We start from the raw sequence: 19,853 nt of genomic DNA on the forward strand, positions 1-19,853 counted from the left end.
AAAAAAGGGGGGGCCCCCGGGCCACAAAAAAAAAAAAAAAAAAAAAAAAAAAAAGTAACTGATAGCAACTATGGACTTTCTTCTTGGAAAAAATGATATAAGCACATACACACACAATTTTTCATGCCATTTCAAGGGCTTTATAGACCCGTTAAGCCTATAAATGGACCCCAAATTAAGAACCCTCAGTCCAGATATTTTAAAAATCTCTTTGAGGTCTAAAATTCTAGAATTCACCCACTTTATGTTACTGATGACCAGAGCACAGAAAGGCAGACTGCTAATTCTGGTTCTATTACTTGGTAACACAAGTGAAAATGAACCACAGACAACATCAATGGAATGCAGCCTTCACTCACCCCAGTCTAAATCCTCTCAGTGGCTCCCAGCCAGTCAATGAGGACTGCAGACAATTTTTAAAATAACTACATAGATAGTACACATGGTTAATCTGTTAACTCTCTCAGAATCCAGGAAAATGAGAATGGTCCCACTACACAATTCTCCTTGGCTATTACATATGGTTTTCAATAGGTATTTAATACATGCCAAATTTTCCAATTAAGATTGCTCTCTGCAGGGAAATAGAAACTACATTGGGAATCCAGCTTTACCTTGGATGGGCATAAGACAGTGAGTTAAAAGCTCTATTCATTTTCTTTTGGAAAGAAAAACTGGTGAAAAGAATGGAAGTTTTTTGTTGTTTTTTTTTTTTGCGGTACGCGGGCCTCTCAGGGCCTCTCACTGTTGTGGCCTCTCCCGTTGTGGAGCACAGGCTCCGGACGCGCAGGCTCAGCGGCCATGGCTCACGGGCCCAGCGGCTCCGCGGGATGCGGGATCTTCCCGGACCAGGGCACGAACCCGCGTCCCCTGCATCGGCAGGCTGACTCTCAACCACTGCGCCACCAGGGAAGCCCAGAATGGAAGATTTTTAACGGTCTTCATTAATATAACAGTAGTTCAACTCCATTTACTCCAAAAAGTCTGAACCTGGATAGGTGAGTGGATATTAAGCCACGAAGATTAAGCTGACCTTTCTATATATATTAGTAAAGCTGTCTTATTGGTTTGGGTTTGGTCATTCCAGGGATGGCTGAACAAGCCAGAAGCTTCACTCCCACTTCTTAGGATTTTAAGACAGCTGATCTTTAAGTACACGACCTTTGATTTTTTGTGATAACAGAGATCATCAGGCTACCGAATTTCACTGGTTTTGTCCCACCCACTGACTACTCACCACAACTTTATTGAAGTCCTGGATTGCAAAATACAGGGCAATGGCAGTGAGTGCATCAGTTATCTGTCAAGAGAAAGAGAAATAAAAGGAAATGAACCTAATTAGTACAGGAGTAATGGAATGCTGCCAGAGTATGGAGTTTTGGGACGGTGATGGACTATCCAGTACTGAATTCTTACATTCAGGTAGAACCTCAACCCTCACTTTGACTACAAAGATAAAGCCTCTTCAGGGAGGTCTGACCAGAAAACTCTGAGGACTAGGACCCACTGAGGCTTACATCAGTTTGGTGTCCCACATCTGCTCTGTAATCGCAAGTTATTTAAGTTTTCTATAAAATGAGAATAATACCCACTGCTTTGCAGGCCTGATGCAGGTCAAGTACTTAGCGCACAGTAAGCCCTCAACAAGCCACAGCCATTATAATTATTAATGAAGACCTCAGTGGACCTCCTACTTGACCCAGATTTTCAACTCTAGATTAGACAAGTGTTTCAAATTTCTACACTCAAAATATAGCCCTGTTTTCTCAATTTTGAAGGTTCTTGCCCTTAAAGTCTCATCTGGCCTATGTCTTCTGCACAGAATGTCTTGGCAGAATGCTTAGGAAATTCCGGATGCCCTCTATACTGGCACCACAATTAAAGCCAATCATAGAACCCTGAAGCTAGAAATTCAAGAATACATAGTCCAGAAATCAAATTTTAAAACTATAAGGAACTGGAACTGGTCAGATGCCAGAGACTACTCCTCACACATCCATAAAACCATCACAGTTCCATGAATTCACATTTAAGATAGCTTTTTGCTTTTATGTTCTGAGAAACTCCTCAGCTCCTAATATAGATATTTTTCCCCTTAAAAACAAGAAGATAAAAGACTCTAAAATTAGGGCTTCCCTGGTGGCGCATTGGTTAAGAATCCGCCTGCCAATGCAGGGGACACGGGTTCGATCCCTGGTCTGGGAAGATCCCACATGCTGCGAAGCAACTACGCCCGTGCGCCACAACTACTGAGCCTGCGCTCTACAGCCCACAAGCCGCAATTACTGAGCCTGCATGCTGCAACTACTGAAGCCCATGCAACCTAGAGCCCATGCTCTGCAACAAGAGAAGCCACCGCAGTGAGAAGCCTGCACACTGCAACAAAGAGTAGCCCCCTCTCGCTGCAACCAGAGAAAAGTCCACGTGCAGCAATGAAGACCCAACAAAGCCAAAAATAAAATAAATAAATTTATTTTAAAAGACTCTAAAATTGGGCTTCCCTGGTGGTGCAGTGGTAGAGAGTCCGCCTGCCGATGCAGGGGACACAGGTTTGTGCCCCAGTCCGGGAAGATCCCTCATCCCGTGGAGCGGCTGGGCCCGTGAGCCACGGCCGCTGAGCCTGCGCTCCGCAACGGGAGAGGCCACAACAGTGAGAGGCCCACGTACCACAAAAAAAAAAAGACTCTAAAATTAAAAATACATACATATTGATTTTATGTGGAAGGTTACTTACCATAAATACCAATTCAGCATAGTCAATCAGGAAATGAAAGAGGTATATTATTAATGGAGTCTGCAGGAGAAAAACAAATACATTAAGTTAAGTTAATGTTATCAGCTTCCAGAGTACAGGGTGGGGAGGAGGCTATTCTGTCAACAAAAATCTCTTTCTTTCCTAGAATACTGTTCTATGCTAGTTTGCCAGCATACATATGAGGGAGAATTATTTAGCATCACTTGAATCATTTTGTGCCACTGGGACTATCTGCTGAATTGAGTAAAGAGAATAAACAAAATCTAATATGTGTTAAATACCTGGTGAAGAGCTGTTTACACAGTAAAGGTATGAGGTGAATTTTAGTTTTAAGACATATATAATAGGCACGGGAAACTCCATAATGGACCAGGATTGCTGAACTCATAAAATAAAATGCAAAATGCTTTCCCTTCTTCTGTTCTCTGAGATGTTTTATATGATTAGTGTTACTTCCTCCTCAAACAGTTGGGAAAATTAACTCACCATGAAGCCATCTCAACCTCAGTTTTCTTTGAGAGAAGATTTTAAATTACAGATTCAATTTCTTTCACAGATAAAACACTATCCGGATTTGCTATATTTTTCTCAGCCATTTGCTATTTTTTTCTTTTATTTTTTTTCTTGGTTTTCTAGGAATATGTTCATTTCACAAAAATTTACAATTTTTTTGGCATAAAATTGTTCATAATATTTTATTTGTTAGTGTCTACAGGAACTATAGTGATATTCCCTTTTTCTTTCCCAATATTGGTAATGTGCATCTTCTTTTTTTTTAATCTTGACAAATTTTGCCAGAGATTTCTTAATTTTATTAGTCTTTCAAAGTACCAACTTTGGGCTTTAATGATTATTATACTTCTTTAATTTCTAAACTTTACAATACACAATTCTTCAAACTCTTCTGGGGATAATTACTTTTTCTGATGATACCTAGATCACTGATTTTTAGACTTTTTAAAAAAATTTCTTTGTTTATTTATTTATTTTGGCTGTGTTAGGTCTTCGTTGCTGTGCGCAGGCTTTCTCCAGGTGTGGCGAGCAGCAGCTACTCTTCGTTGAGCGGTGGTTTCTCTTGTTGCAGAGCATGGGCTCTAGGTTGTGTGGGCTTCAGTAGTTGCAGCACGCGGGCTCAGTAATTGCGGCTTGCGGGCTCTAGAGCACAGGCTCAGTAGTTATGGCTCGTGGGCTCTAGAGTGCAGGCTCAGTAGTTGTGCACGGGCTTAGTTGCTCCGCAGCATGTGGGATCTTCCCAGGCCAGGGATCGAACCCGTGTCCCCTGCATAGGCAGGCGGATTCTTAACCAATGTGCCACCAGGGAAGTCCTAGTCTTCTTTCCTAAAACAGTTGACCCTCGAACAATGTGGGAGTGCTAACCCCCACACAGTTAAAAAATCTGAGAACAGGGCTTCCCTGGTGGTGCAGTGGTTGAGAGTCCGCCTGCCGATGCAGGGGACACGGGTTTGTGCCTTGGTCCGGGAAGATCCCACATGCCGCGGAGCGGCTGGGCCCGTGAGCCATGGTCGCTGAGCCTGCGTGTCCGGAGCCTGTGCTCCGCAACGGGAAAGGCCACAACAGTGAGAGGCCCACGTACCGCAAAAAAAAAAAACAAAAATCTGAGTACAACTTTACAGTTGGTCCTCCATATCCATGGTTCTGCATCCTCAAATTCAACCAATCTCAGATTGTACAGTACTGCAGTACGTCCTTATTGGAAAAAATCTGCGTATAAGTGGACCTACCTGTGCAGTTCAAACCTGTGTTGTTCAAGGGCCAACTGTATATTCATTCAAAGCAATACATTTTCCTCTGAGTATGCCTTTAGCTGCATCATACAAATTTTGATATGTTGTTTTATCAACATCATTCAGTTCAAAATACTCTAATTTCCCCTGAGATTTCTTCTTTAATTGAGACTATAGTGTAATTTCAAATTATTTTTATTTTCTTTTTATATTTTTGTAATGTATTTATTATTGTGGTCACAGAAAATACTCTGTATTATTTCAATCATTTAAAATGTGCTGTGGGGACTTCCCTGGCAGTCCAGTGGTTAAGACTCTGAGCTTCCACTGCAAGGGGCATGGGTTCAATCCTTGGTTGGGGAACTAAGGTCCCGCATGTCACACGGCACCGCCAAAAAAAAAAATGTGTTGTGACTTGCTTTGTGGTCCATAATATGGTCAATTTTGATAAGCACTCCACAAACACTTGAAAAGAATGTGCATACTAACATTTAAGGGTGTAATATTCTATGTATGACATCTAGGTTGTTTGTTAAGGATTTATTCAACTCTGCTATGTCCTTGTTGATATTTTTGGTCTGTTTGTTATATCAGTGACTGAGATAGATAGTTAAAAATCTCCCTCTTTGACTGTGGATTCATCTATTTCTCCTTTTAATCATGTCACTTTTGCTTTATATATTTTGAAGCTATGTAGTAAGATGAATTTATGTGTAGAATTACTGTATCTTCTGGGTGTTGATCTTTTTATCATTATAAAATAATCCTCTTCACCTCTAGCAATGTTTCTTGCCGTAAAGTGTTCTTTATCTAATATTAGTATAGCTACATCAGCTGTTTTGGGGTAATGTTTGCATGATATGTCTTCTCCTATATTTTTACTTTCTACTTTTTCGTGTGTCCTAATATATTTAAAATGTGTTTCTTAAAAGCAGTATATAATTATTTTTTAACCCAATCTGATAATCATTATCTTTTAGCTGGATTTTAGTCTATTTACATGTAATATAATTACTGATATATGTGTGTTGAAGTTTACTGTCTTACTATTTCATTTTCCATCTGTCCCATTTTCTCTATGCTGTTTTCTCTCCTTTCTTGCTTGCTTCACTATTTTTTATTATTCCATTTTCCCCTCTATTAGCTTGTTGGTTATACATTTAGCTACTTATTCTTTGAGTGGTTAACTTATAGATTATGACATATGTCTTTGAGTTTAATTAAAGTATAATATAAATGATTACTTTTACCACTTCCTAAACAATAAAGGGACCTCTGAACACTTTAAACTCCATATAGCTTCTCTCAGCCTTTCCTGTTATTGTTGTTATAGCTTTAATTCTACATATATTTTAAACCCAAAATACATTATTATCATCAGTCAATACTTATTTAGATTTACCCATATATTTACCTTTTCAATTGTTATTTATTGTTTCCTACATTCCATGAAACTGTCAAGGATCATAATCCTTCTGCCTTTTTGTATTTTTTTAAATGTGAGTTTGCTGGCAATAAATGCTACCAATTTTTATCTGCTTGGAAACCTGTTTAATTTGCTTTTATTTCTAAAGATATTTTACTTAGTATAGAATTCTATGTCAGTAGATATTTTCTTTCAGTACTGTAAAGATACCTTTTTATTGTCTTCTGGATTCCTTCTTCTTTTTTTTTTTTTTTTTTTTTTTTTTTTTTTTAACGACGCAGGCTCAGCGGCCATGGCTCACGGGCCCAGGCACTCCACGACATGTGGGATCTTCCCAGACCAGGGCACGAACCCGCGTCCCCTGCATCAGCAGGTGGACTCTCAACCACTGTGCCACCAGGGAAGCCCTGGATTCCTTCATTTTTGTTGAAGGGTTAGTTTCCATCTTGTTTCTCTTTAAAGATAATTGTCCCTCTTTGGCTGCTTTTAACCTATTTTGGGTTTGAGCAGTTTTATTATGATGTGTGTTTTCTTTGAATTTATCCTGCTTGGGTTCACAGAGTTTTTTGAATTGAAATATTTCATAAGTTTAAAAAAATTTCAGCCACTAATCTCTTCAAATATTGTTTCTTCCTCATTCCGTCCCTTCTCCCATTCTGAAACTCTATTTGTATGTATGTTAAACCTTTTTACTTTTTACTATATCTCATAGATTGCTTTTTTTTTTCCTCTGTTTTCTATCCTTTTCTCTCCAAGCTTCAGTATGGTTATTTTCTATCTTCCAGATCACTTATCTTCTCTTCAGCTTTGTGTAATCTGCTGTTAACCTTGCCTTTTGCATTCTTAATTTGTTATTATGTTTTCTAGTTCTAGAATTCCCCTTTGATCATTTTTACATATTCCAGTTGCCTGGTGTAATTCACTATCTTGTCACTTATTTTTTGAGCATATCAATCACAGGTCACAGTCATTTTAAAGTCCAAGTTTGACAACTCCAATATCTGGATCACTTGTGAGTTTGTTTTTAGTGCCTATTTTTTTCTATCTTTTATTATGATTGGTAACTTTTAATTGAATGACAGACACTGTGCAAAAGAAATTGTAGAGGTTCTGGATTTTCTTCCAGTAAGGGTTTCTTTAAGCTCCTGGCAAGTATTGATAATTAGAATTGTATCACCTTAATCTAATTAGGGGTTAAGCTAATTAGAAGCTGGCTTCAGTCTTTGTAAGACCAGTCTATACATGGTCTACCCTCATTCTCTGAGTGTAGTCCTTTAGAGGACCCAACTAGAAGCCAAGTCCTTTGTCAGAGCCCTACCACCTTGGTTAGAAGTGCACTTGAATTTGTATTTCCCCAGCACCATTAGACTGCCAAGAGCTCTGCTTAGATCTGTAGCCTCTTACCATCCAATTTCTGTTCTCTTTCTCAGCCACCTCAGCCTGTGCCACTTACAAATTGGTAAATACATCAAGGAGAAGGCAGCTCAGACTGTCGATCTCACTTTTTGCAGTTTCCACTCTGGGATCTCAGCCCTTCAAGTCCTGGTTATCTTGCTACTTTCCAATGCCATCAAACAGATGTTTTTTGTATTCCTCCTGCTTTTCTAGTTGTTCTAGGCAGGATGGTTGGTCTGCTATTACAAGCCAGTTCACCAATCCACCACACCAGAAGGAAAGTACATGACTTGGTTTTAGTAAGCCCATGCTGGTGACTCAGAAGCACCTCTTCCCAACTCCCAACCACATGTAAAAATGTGTCTTATGATACCGTAAAGGTTATTGACAGGTTTTTTCGTGAGATCATGCTAGTGTGGTAGAAAGAACAAGGCTTTGGGGTCAGACTCAGGTTTAAAACCAGGTTCCACTTATGTACCTCAGGGCAAGTTGTCTTCCCCTCTGAGCCTTAGTTTCCTCAGCTATAAAATAAGTAGAGTGACCTATTTCACAGGGTTCTTGGGAGAATTAAGTGGTAATATTCACAAAATACTTAGCATAGTGCCTAGCATACAGTAAAACTCAATATGTTAGCTACCTGAGATCAACTTTTTACCTCTTTTTGAAAATAGGGAAATCAGCTTTGCCTTTCAAAGTTCTAAAAGAATTAAACTTTTACAACTATCTACTAATGGATTCTTTTTTGCATTTATCTTTGTTTGTAAGAGGTAGCAACTTGATATTTATATTACCAATAGCCTGCTTTCAAAGTGTCTTGATGCTTCAGATAGTTTAGAATGGCACTAAATAGGTCTCAGAAATAACAGAACAAACCGTTCTCAAAAAGTCTGTCAGCAATTGGGCTCACTTCCGTAATGAACTAACATGTACACAGTAGTTAGTTTAACTGCATATCATACTATTATAGAGAAGCATGCACTGAATATAACTTGTCTTTATGCTACATCTCCATTTAGGTGACTACTCCCAGTCAGGGTAGGGTATATATGGATAAACTCACAATTTTACTATCAGTACTTGACTAAACACAGAAAACAGAAACGTCTGTTGAAGGCAGTCATAAAATCTAACCTGTGGTTGCTAAATCACTTTTTTCTCTCCTGTGCAGATTTTTCTTCTCCACTTTCACATATTCTTACCTTTCCTTAAGAAATAGATAATAAAATCTGCTAAAGATTAAGAAAGAAACAATACAAAGCAGCAATGAACTTTCTCTCCAAAAGTATGCTTTTCATTTGGCTTGATATAATTTTATTTCTTTATAGTGTTTTATTACTTAGAAAAACTATATTAAAATATAGGTAGCTCTTGATTTATGAATGCTCAGCTTACAAGCAAATTAACCCATATTCAGGAATGAGGAGCAAGGGACTCTGAGTTTGAAGTCATCCTCACTACGCTCAGGGGAAGCAACTGTTCTTGCCCCTTAATTCAGAGTTTTACAGGTTGACAGTCCTAACGGGGTTACCTTAGACAGGTATAGAGAGTTAACATGCTTCTAGTAGGTAGAAATTCCTACCTCCGGCCTTTATCCCCCTTTACACACGTATGCACGCACGCACACACGTGATGAGGAGTAAGAATGTATTTTAGGCTCCCTCACTGTATCCAAGAAAACATTTTCCCAGAGAAAACACATTTTAAATGATGGTTAAGTGGCTAGATATAGCTCTTCCATTTATTCATTTGACATATTCTTTCTGAAAGGATTATTTCACATTATCCCCTCTCCTCAACCTCCAACTTCTCTCTCCAGTTCTCACTTGTAGCCGACAATCTCATTTCTTATGTCACTGAGAAAAGAGAAGCAATTAAATGAGAACCACCTTATTTTCCCACCAACTTCCTCTATCTATATCTATATTCTCTACTTTTCTCTTATTAACAACAGATGAACTTCCTTTCTTCCTATCTAAAACCAAACCCTCCTTGGGCTTCCCTGTGGTGCAGTGGTTAAAAATCCACCTGCCAATGCAGGGAACACAGGTTCGAGCCCTGGTCCGGGAAGATTCCACATGCCGCGAGCAACTAAGCCCATGTGCCACAACTACTGAGTCTGCGCTCTAGAACCCACAAGCCACAACTATTGAAGCCTGTGCACCTAGACCCTGTGCTCCACAACCAAGAGTAGCCCCCACTCGCCACAACTATAGAAAGCCCACACACAGCAACGAAGACCCAACGCAGCCAAAAATAAAATAAATTTATAATAAATAAACAAATAAATAAATAAAACCAAATCCTCCACCTGTGAACTGGTGATCCTATTCCTTCTGGCCTCCTCAAAGACATTGCTCATTCAATCCTCTTTCTTACATCATCAACTTCTTTATCCACAGAATTATTCCCATCAGCACTCAAATATGCAGATCCTCATATTTTAAAAATCTTCACTAGCCATCTCCGCCCAGCTACCATACCATTTCTCTGCCCTCCTTTAGAGTAAAACTTCACAAAAAGGTTGTCTATACTCTGTCTTTCCACATCTTTCCCTCAGTGTACTTCGATCAGTCTCTCGTCCCTATACTCCAATGAAATTACTGTTGCCAAAGTCTCCAAAGTCTCAATTTAGGCAAATTAATCATCAATCTTCAATCTAAATTTTCTCAACCTTGAAATAGCATTTGACATAGCTTTTACTCCCTCCTTAAGCAATTACATGGTCATCTAGCGTCCATGAACATTCCCTTGATTTTCCTCCTTTTCAGCTATATTTGCTAGTTCCTCTTCCCCATCCCAACCTTGATGTATCAGAGTGCTCTAGGTCCTGGTATTATTTATGTTAATTCACTCCCTAGGTATCTTAGTTATCCATTTCTGTGTAACAAACTGTACAAAAACTGAATAGCTTAAAACAACACACATTTATTATCTCACACAGTGCCTGAGAGTCAGGAATCCAGGAGTGGCTTAACTGGATAGTTCTGGCACAGAGTCTCTCATGAGATTGCAGCCAAGCTGTTGACTGAGGTTGCAATCTAAAAGAGCTTAAATATCTGCTTCCAAGCTTATTCATTTGACTGTTGGCAGCAATATTCAGTTCATCACAAAGGCTTCCTTAAGGTTGGTCATGACATGGCTTCCCCCAGAGCAAGTGATCCAAGAGGGAGAAAGTCTACAATGGAAGCTGCTAACTGGGTAGCTTTTGGGGAGATCATACCCCAAGACCAAAGGCCACTGCTAATTCCCTGAAATCCTGGAATGAGACCCTCATCTCCAGGTTGGCTACTCTACCTGAGAATCTACCTGCTATGACTAGGCTTACTACAAGGCCAATGTGGTGAAGCCTGGCTTGGCAGATGACTTTGAAAAGAAGTTTAATGCCCTGAAGATTCTCGTGCCAGAGCATAAATATACTGTCCAGGTGGATGCTGAAGAAAAAGACGTAAATGCTGTGCTGAGTTTCTGTCTATCTCAAAGGCCAGGAATAAGGAATATGAGAAAGCTGGTGAAATACACAATTCCATTTGATCAGTAACCATTAAGGCTTTGAATGAAGTCTTTCTAGAAACCAAATTAGACAAGAAGTATCCCAACTGGCCTCACCAGCCAACTGAGAATTTATCAATTTGAGTACGGGAGAAAGCGGTAGCCCTCAAACTACAAACTCTGGACATTAAAAACAGTTATATTAGGGCTTCCCTGGTGGCTCAGTGGTTGAGGGTCCGCCTGCCAATGCAGGGGACACGGCTTCGTGCCCCAGCCGGGGAGGATCCCACATGCCACAGAGAGGCTGGGCCCGGGAGCCATTGAGCCTACGTGTCCAGAGCCTGTGCTCCGCAACGGGAGAGGCAACAACAGTGAGAGGCCCGTGTATCGCCAAAAAGAAAAAAAAACAGTTATATTAAAAGACAGAAAAGGGGGAGGGGTGAAGGAGGAGAGAAATAGGGGAGGGAGATTAAGAGGCACAAACTTTCAGTTGAAAATTAAAATGAGGGAATTCCCTGGTGGTGCAGTGGTTAAGAATCCGCCTGCTAATGCAGGGGACACGGATTTGATCCCTGGTCCAGGAAGATCCCAAATACTGCAGAGCAACTAAGCCCAAGTGCCACAACTACTAAGCCTGCACTCTGGAGCCCGCGAGCCACAACTACTGAGCCCACGTGCCTCAATTACTGAAGCCCGTGCTCTGCAACAAGAGAAGCCACCACAATAAGAAGCCCGCTCACTGCAACGAAGAGTAGCCCCCACTCGATGCAACTAGAGAAAGCCCATGTGCAGCAACGAAGACTCAATGCAACCAAAAAAATTAATAAATTTGAAAAAAATCCATGATTCTATTAAAAAAAGAAGGAAATTAAATGAGTCACAGGTATGAAATGTACAGCGTGGGGAATATAATCAGTAATTACATAATATCTTTGTATGGTGACAAATGACAACTAGACTTATCATGGTGATCATTTAAAAATGTATAGGGACTTCCCTGGTGGTCCAGTGGTAAAGAATCCACCTTCCATCCACTAAGATCAGGAACAAAACAAGGTGGCCCACTCTCACCACTATTATTCAACATTGTTTTGGAAGTTTTAGCCACAGCAATCAGAGAAGAAAAAGAAATAAAAGGAATCCAAATTGGAGAAGAAGAAGTAAAGCTGTCACTGTTTGCAGATGGCATGATACTATACATAGAGAACCCTAAAGATGCTACCAGAAAACGACTAGAGCTAATCAATGAATTTGGTAAAGTAGCAGAATACAAAACTAATGCACAGAAATCTCTTGCATTCCTATACACTAATGATGAAAAATCTGGACCCACACACCACAACTATTGAGCTCACACACCTCAACAAGAGAGCCCACGTGCGGCAAACTACAGAGCCCATACGCCCTGGAGCCCACGTACCACAACTAGATAGAGAAAACCCGCACGCCACAACTAGAAAGAAGCCCTCATGCCACAATGAAGAGCCTGTGCCACAACAAAAGATCCCACATGCCTCAATGAAGACCCCATGTGCTACAACTAAGACACGATGCAGCCAAAAAAATAAATAAATAATAAAATAAATATTTTTAAAAATAAAATAAAAATGTATAGAAATATCGAGCCACTGTGTTATATATCAGGAACTAACAGAGTATTGTAGGTCAATTATACTTCAAAAACAAAGAAACAAACTTATAGAAAAAGAGATCAGATTTGTGGTTACCAGAGGGGCAGGGGAAACTGGATGAAGATGGTCAAAAGGTACAAATTTCCAGTTATAAGATAAATAAGTACTAAGGATGTAATGTACAACAAACGATAAATATAATTAACACTGCTGTATGTTATATATGAAAGTTGTTGAGAGTAACTCCTAAGAGATTGCATCACAAGGAAAAAAATTTTTTTCTATTTCGTTGATGTTATTATCTCTATGAGATAATGGATGTTCACTAAACTTACTGTGGTCATCATTTCATGATGTATAAAAGTCAAATCATTCCACTATACACCTTAAACTTACACAGCGCTGTATGTCAATTATATCTCAATAAAAGTGGGAAAAAAAGATAGATACATAGATAGAAAGAAAATCCAAACTCCTAACCATTTCTATAAAAAGTCCTACATAATCAGACCCCTAATTTCTTACAGCTTATCTCTATTACTCTCCTCTTTGCTCATTCTGCCTTAGCAACACCGGCCATCTTTCTGCAACTCACAAATGCCAAGCTCATTTCCAAATTAGGGTTATCATATGGCTTGCTTGATTCATTTAGATCTCTAATTCAAATTTCACTTCCTCAGAGTGCCTTCCCTACAAACACTATCTAAAATAGCCATACACATGACCATCACTCTTCATCATTTTACTCAACTTTATTTTTCTACATACACTTACCATTTAAGTGAAATCATATTTTTCAAAATTTAGCTTTATGGAGGTATATAGTTGGTATAAAATAAACTGCACATTTTCAAAGTATACAACTTGATATGTTCTGACCTATGAACACACCCATGAAATCATCACCACAATCAAGATAGTGAACACATCCACCATTCTCAAATGTTTACCAATTTTACTGTTCATCCCAAAGAACCAACTTTGTTTCCATGACTTTCAATATTTTCTGCTTTCTGTTTCATTTGTTTCCTCTCAGATCTTTATTATTCCTTTTATTCTGCTTACTTTGAGTTTAAGTTATCTTCTTTTTCTAGCTTCTTAAGGTAGAAACTGATGTCAGTGATTTGAGACCTTTCTTCTTTTTCAATACAGGCATTTAACACCATAAATTTCCCCCAAGTATGCTTTAGCAACATCCCACATATTTTGATAGGTTGTGATTTCGTTTCATTCAGTTCAAAATACTTTCTAATTTCCCTTCTGATTTCTTCTTTGATCATGAGTTATTGAGGAATATGTTACTTAGTTTCCAAATATTTGGGGATTTTCCAGGTATGTTTCTGGTATTAATTTTTCATCTAAGTCCACTGAGGTTAGAGAATATACTGTGTATGACATCAATCCTTTTAAATTTATTGAGCCTTGCTTTATGGCTCAGAATATGGTCTATCTTGCAAATGTATACTTGAAAAGATTATGTGTTTTGCTGTTATTGGATGCAATGTTCTGTAAATGTCAATGAGGTCAAGTTGGTTGGTGTGTTGTTCAAGTCTTCTATATCTTTGTTGGCTTTCTGTCTGCTTGTTCTATCAGTCATTGACAGAGGGATACTGAAATCTCAGACTATTTGGGGAGTTGTCTATTTCTCCTTGCAGTTCTATCAGTCTTCATGTATTTTGAAACTCTGTTATTAGGTGCATACACATTAGAATTGTTATGTCTTCTTGATGAACTGACCCCTTAATCATGGTGAAGTGAACTTCTTTATCCCTGGCAACATTCTTTGCTCTGAAATCTGTTTCTTTTTTACTAACTTATTGTCTGTTTCTCTTAGAAAGACAAGTATAATAATGCCAAGGACTGTATCTTGTTTTATATCCCTAGCACCTAGCAGGGTAGCTGGCATTTGGTGTGTACTTAACAAATCTTTGTTAAAGGAAATAGAGAAGGGAAGGAGGGATTGGAATACATATGCAGATACAGACCTAAGCACTAGGAATAAGTGATGAAAGGGTGCCAGAACATGTTCTGAGGAGCATACATTACAGTGGGTAAAACAAGTAGAGGCAATTTCAAGAGTATGATATGAGCCATGAAAAGGATAAGCACAAGATGCTTTGGAAGATATAGGAGAAACACCTAACTTAGTCTAAGGTGATGAGGGATGGCTTTCTGGGGGAGGCAAAACCAAAGCTAATATCTGAATAGTAGAGTCAACCACAAAAAGAAGGAAGAATGGCCCTCTATAAGAAGATAACAACATAAGGAAAGATATAGGTAAGGGAATATGATGCTGGAGCATAATAAAAGCATGTCAGAACTCTCTCAGAGGGTTCCTAGTCTGTCTAGAAAACATACTGCCCAAGGCCCACAGCACATACCACTGGCTAGTGGGCTACACTTGCATATGCCCACACACATCCATTCCCAATAATAGAATTGTGTGCTCATTAAGAGTCTCTTAAATTGTTCCTAACCTGCTTCTGCTAGTAGTTCTTGTTATTATGGTTCAATTAGATAGTAATACAAATATAATGAAATATGAATGCAAAAGAGTTGTTATCTCCATGAGAATCAAGTTGAACGTTTTAAAAAGACCAGATAGAAGAACCAAAAAAAATTGTTCTCATAGTAGGTATGAGGGAGACAACTGTAAAAATTAGGGGTAAAAATGCCAAATTATAAGACTTCTATTCTAAATGATAAAGCCAATAAAAGTGGGGAAAGGAAAGTGGAAAGACGTGTGGTTGGGGTGATGAGTGGGGCCCACAGGGCTTTGTATGCATCCTAAGGTGTTTGGATTTTATCCTGAGATCAGTGTTAAGCAGGACAGTGACAAAATCAGATTCACATTTCAGAAAGATGGCTCTGACTGCAGAATAAGAAGTAAAGGAGCAAGACTGAATGCAGAAAGACTTGTCAGGAAGCTGTTGAGAGATGATGGTGACCTAAGAGTGATTTTACTATTCTTAAGAACTAATTTTATGGGTTAAAGGGCTTTTGTGGGCTTTCTAAGAAACCAACATTGCTGGCAGTTTTCATGGGAAAGTATGTTCCAAAGAACCAATTACATGCCAATTAGCATATAACCTATTCATGAACTGGGAACTGTTTACAATTTATTTGCCAATAAAAATGATAACTTCTCCAGAAGTCTCATCTGCTTCCCCAAATTACAATCTTAATCTGGATCACTTCCACTGCAATTGCGAAACCTCCTTCTTAAGCAAAGGGCATCTAAAAAAGGGCTGTTTCAAAAATAGATCTCTTTAAATGTTTGTACAAAACAGAGTTAGGCTTTGGCATTTGTGACTGTAAACTACTCTTAGCACCCAAAAAAGAAAACAAGAACACTTACTTCATGAAATACTGCTCCAGAATACGGAGACACTCCCAAGTCCAACAGTGAGAGGCCTTCAACCACTGAAAAGTAAGACATCCAAGTTCACTCTTACTTTAGAGACATATGCAGATTGGCCATAATCCAAAGTGTTAGATACTCCCAGGAACAAGAAGGGCTTCACGGTTTGTCTAACCCCCTTTACCTCATTCCCAGCGAGTGAATTTAAATTTTGATTTCAGATGACGGTCAACTTTTTTCTATACAGAGCATCTCTTTTCATTGTGGGGCAGCACTCATTATGAGAAAATTTTATATTAAACTATAAACTTCCTTCGATCTCCTTGTAACTTCCATCCACTCCTAAAAGTGCTTTGTTTGGGAACTCCCTGGCAGTCCAATAGTTAGGACTGGCGCTTTCACTGCCAGGGTCCCAGGTTCAATCCCTGGTTGGGGAACTAAGATCCTGGAAGACGCATGGTGTGGCCAAAAAAATAAATTTTTTAAAAAGTGTTTCATTTATATATATTCTGCCCCATTCCAAAAAACAATAAGATAACAGGACTTCCCTGATGGCCAATGCAGGGGACGTGGGTTAGATCCCTGGTCCAGGAAGATCCCACATGACTCGGAGCAGCTAAGCCCGTGCACCACAACTACTGAAGCCCACACGCTCTAGGGTCCATGTGCTGCAACTACTGAGCCCACACGCCTAGAGCCCGTGCTCCGCAGCAAGAGAAGCCACTGCAATGAGAAGCCTGCATACCACAACGAAGAGTAGTCCCCGCTCGCCTCAACTAGAGAAAGCCCGCGCACAGCAACGAAGACCCAATGCAGCTAAAAATAATAAAAAGAAAAAGAAAGTACCTGTTGCCTGTAGAAAAATTAATACAAATGTCACTCAAACAATCAGCATATGAGAGTGGCTGCCCATTTTCCTTCTCTGTGGACATTTCTCACATCTTCTAATTATCTTATTGTTTTTATTTATTTATTTTAATATTTTTTATTTATTTATTGAGTTCACACTGATATAAATATAATTGAATAAATAAATATGGGAATTCCCTGGCAGTCCAGTGGTTAAGACTCGGCGCTATCACTGCCATGACCCGAGTTCAATCCCTGGTAAAAAAAAAAAAGGGCAGAAGAACTAAATAGACATTTTTCTGAAGAGGAAATGCAGATGGCCAACAGGCATATGAAAAGATGCTCAACATGGCTAATCATCAGGGAAATGCAAATCAAAACCACAATGAGATATCACCTCACACCTATCAGAATGGCTATCATCAAAAAGAAAACAAATAACAAATGTTGATGAGGATGTGGAGAAAAGGGAACCCTCCTACACTGTTCGTGGAAATATAAATTGGTGCAGCCACTTTGGAATACAATATGGAGGTTTTTCAAAAAACTAAAAACAGAACTACCATATGACTCAGCAATTCTACTCCTGGGTATATATTTTTTTAAAAAAACAATTAATTGGAAAAGATACATGCACCCAATGTTCATAGCAGCATTATTTACAATTACCAAGATATGGAAGGAACCTCAGTGTCCAATAATATATTCTACAACACAGGGAATATAGCCAATATTTTATAACAACTATAAATAAAGCACAACCTTTAAAAACTGTGAATCACTATATTATATACCTATAAATTATATAATATTATACATCAACTATGTTTCCATAAAGTAAATAAATAAAAATAAAACAAACAAAAAAAAGGAATGAGGGAAATAGAAACGTTGCCATTAGAACACCACAGTAATGACTGCTGCAGGGAAGACCAAACTATAAATGCAAAAAGTGGTGGACAAAAAGTTAAAGAGAAACAGGATGTTTACAGAGCCCCAAAGTATATCCCCGAAACGTTTACTACTTAAAAAGGGAAAATAAGGACTTCCCTGGTCATCCAGTGGCTAGGACTTGGTGCTTTCACTGCCAGGGCCTGGGTTCAATCCCTGATCAGGAAACTAAGATCCCACAAGCTGTACAGCATGGCCAAAAAATAAAAATAAAAAGGGAAAATTTCTCAGTGGTGGAGAAACCAGACAGATATGTGTTATACTGTACCATGAATATACAATCAGGAAAATCCAAACTATGGGAAACTCTACAGGTCAAATGGTCTAGGTTCTTAAACAGATAAATACTAAAGAAAAGGATGAGATGGATGGGAAATTTTAAAATTAAGGGAGACTTAAAGGACATACATAAACTTTTTTTGAAGACCATGACTAAGCTATAGTGTCTAGGGATGCTCATTTGGGTAATAAGACAAAAAGAAAGCAAAGATGTCATTATTATAAAAAACAGAATAATGGTTTACTTATGAGGGGGATGAGAGGCTGTGATTGAGATGGGGTATATGGAAAGGCTTCTAGGAAAAGTGGCAAAGTTCTGATTCTTGACTTGGATGATGGTTACAAAAGTGTTTGCCTTATAATGCACTGTGCGATACACTGCTGTGAGCAGTTTACTAATTCTGTATTTATTTAGCAATAAGTGTTTTGTTTTGTTTTTTTTAGTAGCGTTATCAGAAGTGTTCCTCCTGACCCTGACTCTCACAGCTGCATTGGAAGCGGGTTTCTAAACAAGCACTCACAGTTTGAGCTCTATCCTGACTCAAGAAGCTAAGCCCATAATAATTCCCAATCTTTAGGTCAAAGGCTGAGGAAACACCAAAATATGACAGAAATGTTCCAAAATTATTCTTGACAAGATAGTATACAGTGAACTCTGGTGGAACAGCCATGCCTAAAGATTGCTAGCTAGTCACATAATATTATTATCTATGTGACTTTCGGCAAGTAACAATCTCTCTGTACTTTAATTTTCTCATCTATAAAGTGGGGCTAACAATAGTATTTACATCATAAGCCACTGTAGAGGACTTCCCTGGTGGCACAGTGGTTAAGAATCCGCCTGCCAATGCAGGAGACACAGGTTTGAGCCCTGGTCCCGGAAGATCCCACATGCTGTGGAGCAACTAAGCCCGTGCGCCACAACTACTGAGCCTGTGCTCTAGAGCCTGTGAGCCGCAATTACTGAGCCTGCGTGCTGCAACTACTGAAGTCCACGCGCCCTAGAGCTCATGCGCTGCAACGAAGAGTAGCCCCTGCTCACCGCACCTACAGAAAGCCCATGTGCAGCAATGAAGACCCAATGCAGCCAAAACTAAAATAAATAAATAAATTTATTTATTTTTTTAAAAAAAGCCCTTGTAGAAATTAAATGTTTTTTAACATACCTAAACTGCTTAGAACAGTACCTGGCATGTGGAAAGCATTACATCAGTGTTAGTTATTATTATTTTTATTGGACTGAGAAGCACATTTTGTCAAGCATTTTATCAAGCAAGAAATTTGTATAAATTTTAGTTGCACTATCAAATAAATGGATGGATCTTATGGAATCCAGAAGAAAGCTGGAAACAAGTGGCTTCAACAAACAATTCAGTTTGTTCAACAAATAATTACACGCAAATATTATGCAAAGATATCAAGTCTAAGCTCTTACCATCACACATATAAATTACAACTATCTTTATTACCATCTGTCAACTGGGAAACCTGGGAAAATTACTTAACTTCTCCAAACCTCAGTTTCTTCATCAGTAAAATGGGGAAAATAACACCATCTAACACACAGAAAAACTGGAGGATAAAATGAGGCTTACCATAGTCTCTGATATATAGTAAGTATTTTTAGGAAACTTAGCTCTAATTATTCATAAAACATCCATTCATTACGCCATTCCAAAGTATCTATGGGACAACATCAAAACTCTAGCATTTAAAGTTTGAGGACATGAGGGGGACTTCTGGGGTGCTGGTAATGTTCTGTTTCTTAGTCTGGGTCCTGGCTATATGGGCATATACAGTTTGTAAAAATTCCTTGAGCTCTACACTTATTACATGTCCATACTTCAGGAAGACAGTTTTCAAAAAAAATCTTCAAACTCTGGGCCTAACCTAACCCCCATCCCATTACTCCCCTACTTCGGACATTTCACATCCTTAAACATTTCTTTCTTTTTTTTTTTTTTTTTTGGGT

General features: G+C 38.8%; 1 protein-coding gene and 1 pseudogene across 1 annotated transcript in view; one reads left to right on the top strand and one right to left on the bottom strand.

The window, feature by feature from the left end:
• Positions 1-19,853, bottom strand: part of PIGU (phosphatidylinositol glycan anchor biosynthesis class U) — a 105,577-nt gene that overhangs the window by 84,456 nt on the left and 1,268 nt on the right. The window contains exons 2-4 of the mRNA XM_024743278.1: positions 15,800-15,864; positions 2,735-2,794; positions 1,238-1,300 (exon numbers count right to left, since the gene is read on the bottom strand). Coding sequence (XP_024599046.1) covers positions 1,238-1,300; positions 2,735-2,794; positions 15,800-15,864 — 188 coding nt within the window. The remainder of the gene's footprint in view (positions 1-1,237; positions 1,301-2,734; positions 2,795-15,799; positions 15,865-19,853) is intronic.
• On the top strand, positions 10,457-10,954 carry LOC112398461 (ATP synthase subunit d, mitochondrial pseudogene; annotated as a pseudogene).

The sequence above is a fragment of the Neophocaena asiaeorientalis genome, unplaced genomic scaffold, assembly GCF_003031525.2.
Source record: "Neophocaena asiaeorientalis asiaeorientalis breed wild unplaced genomic scaffold, Neophocaena_asiaeorientalis_V1.1 scaffold82, whole genome shotgun sequence".
Taxonomy (NCBI): domain Eukaryota; kingdom Metazoa; phylum Chordata; class Mammalia; order Artiodactyla; family Phocoenidae; genus Neophocaena; species Neophocaena asiaeorientalis.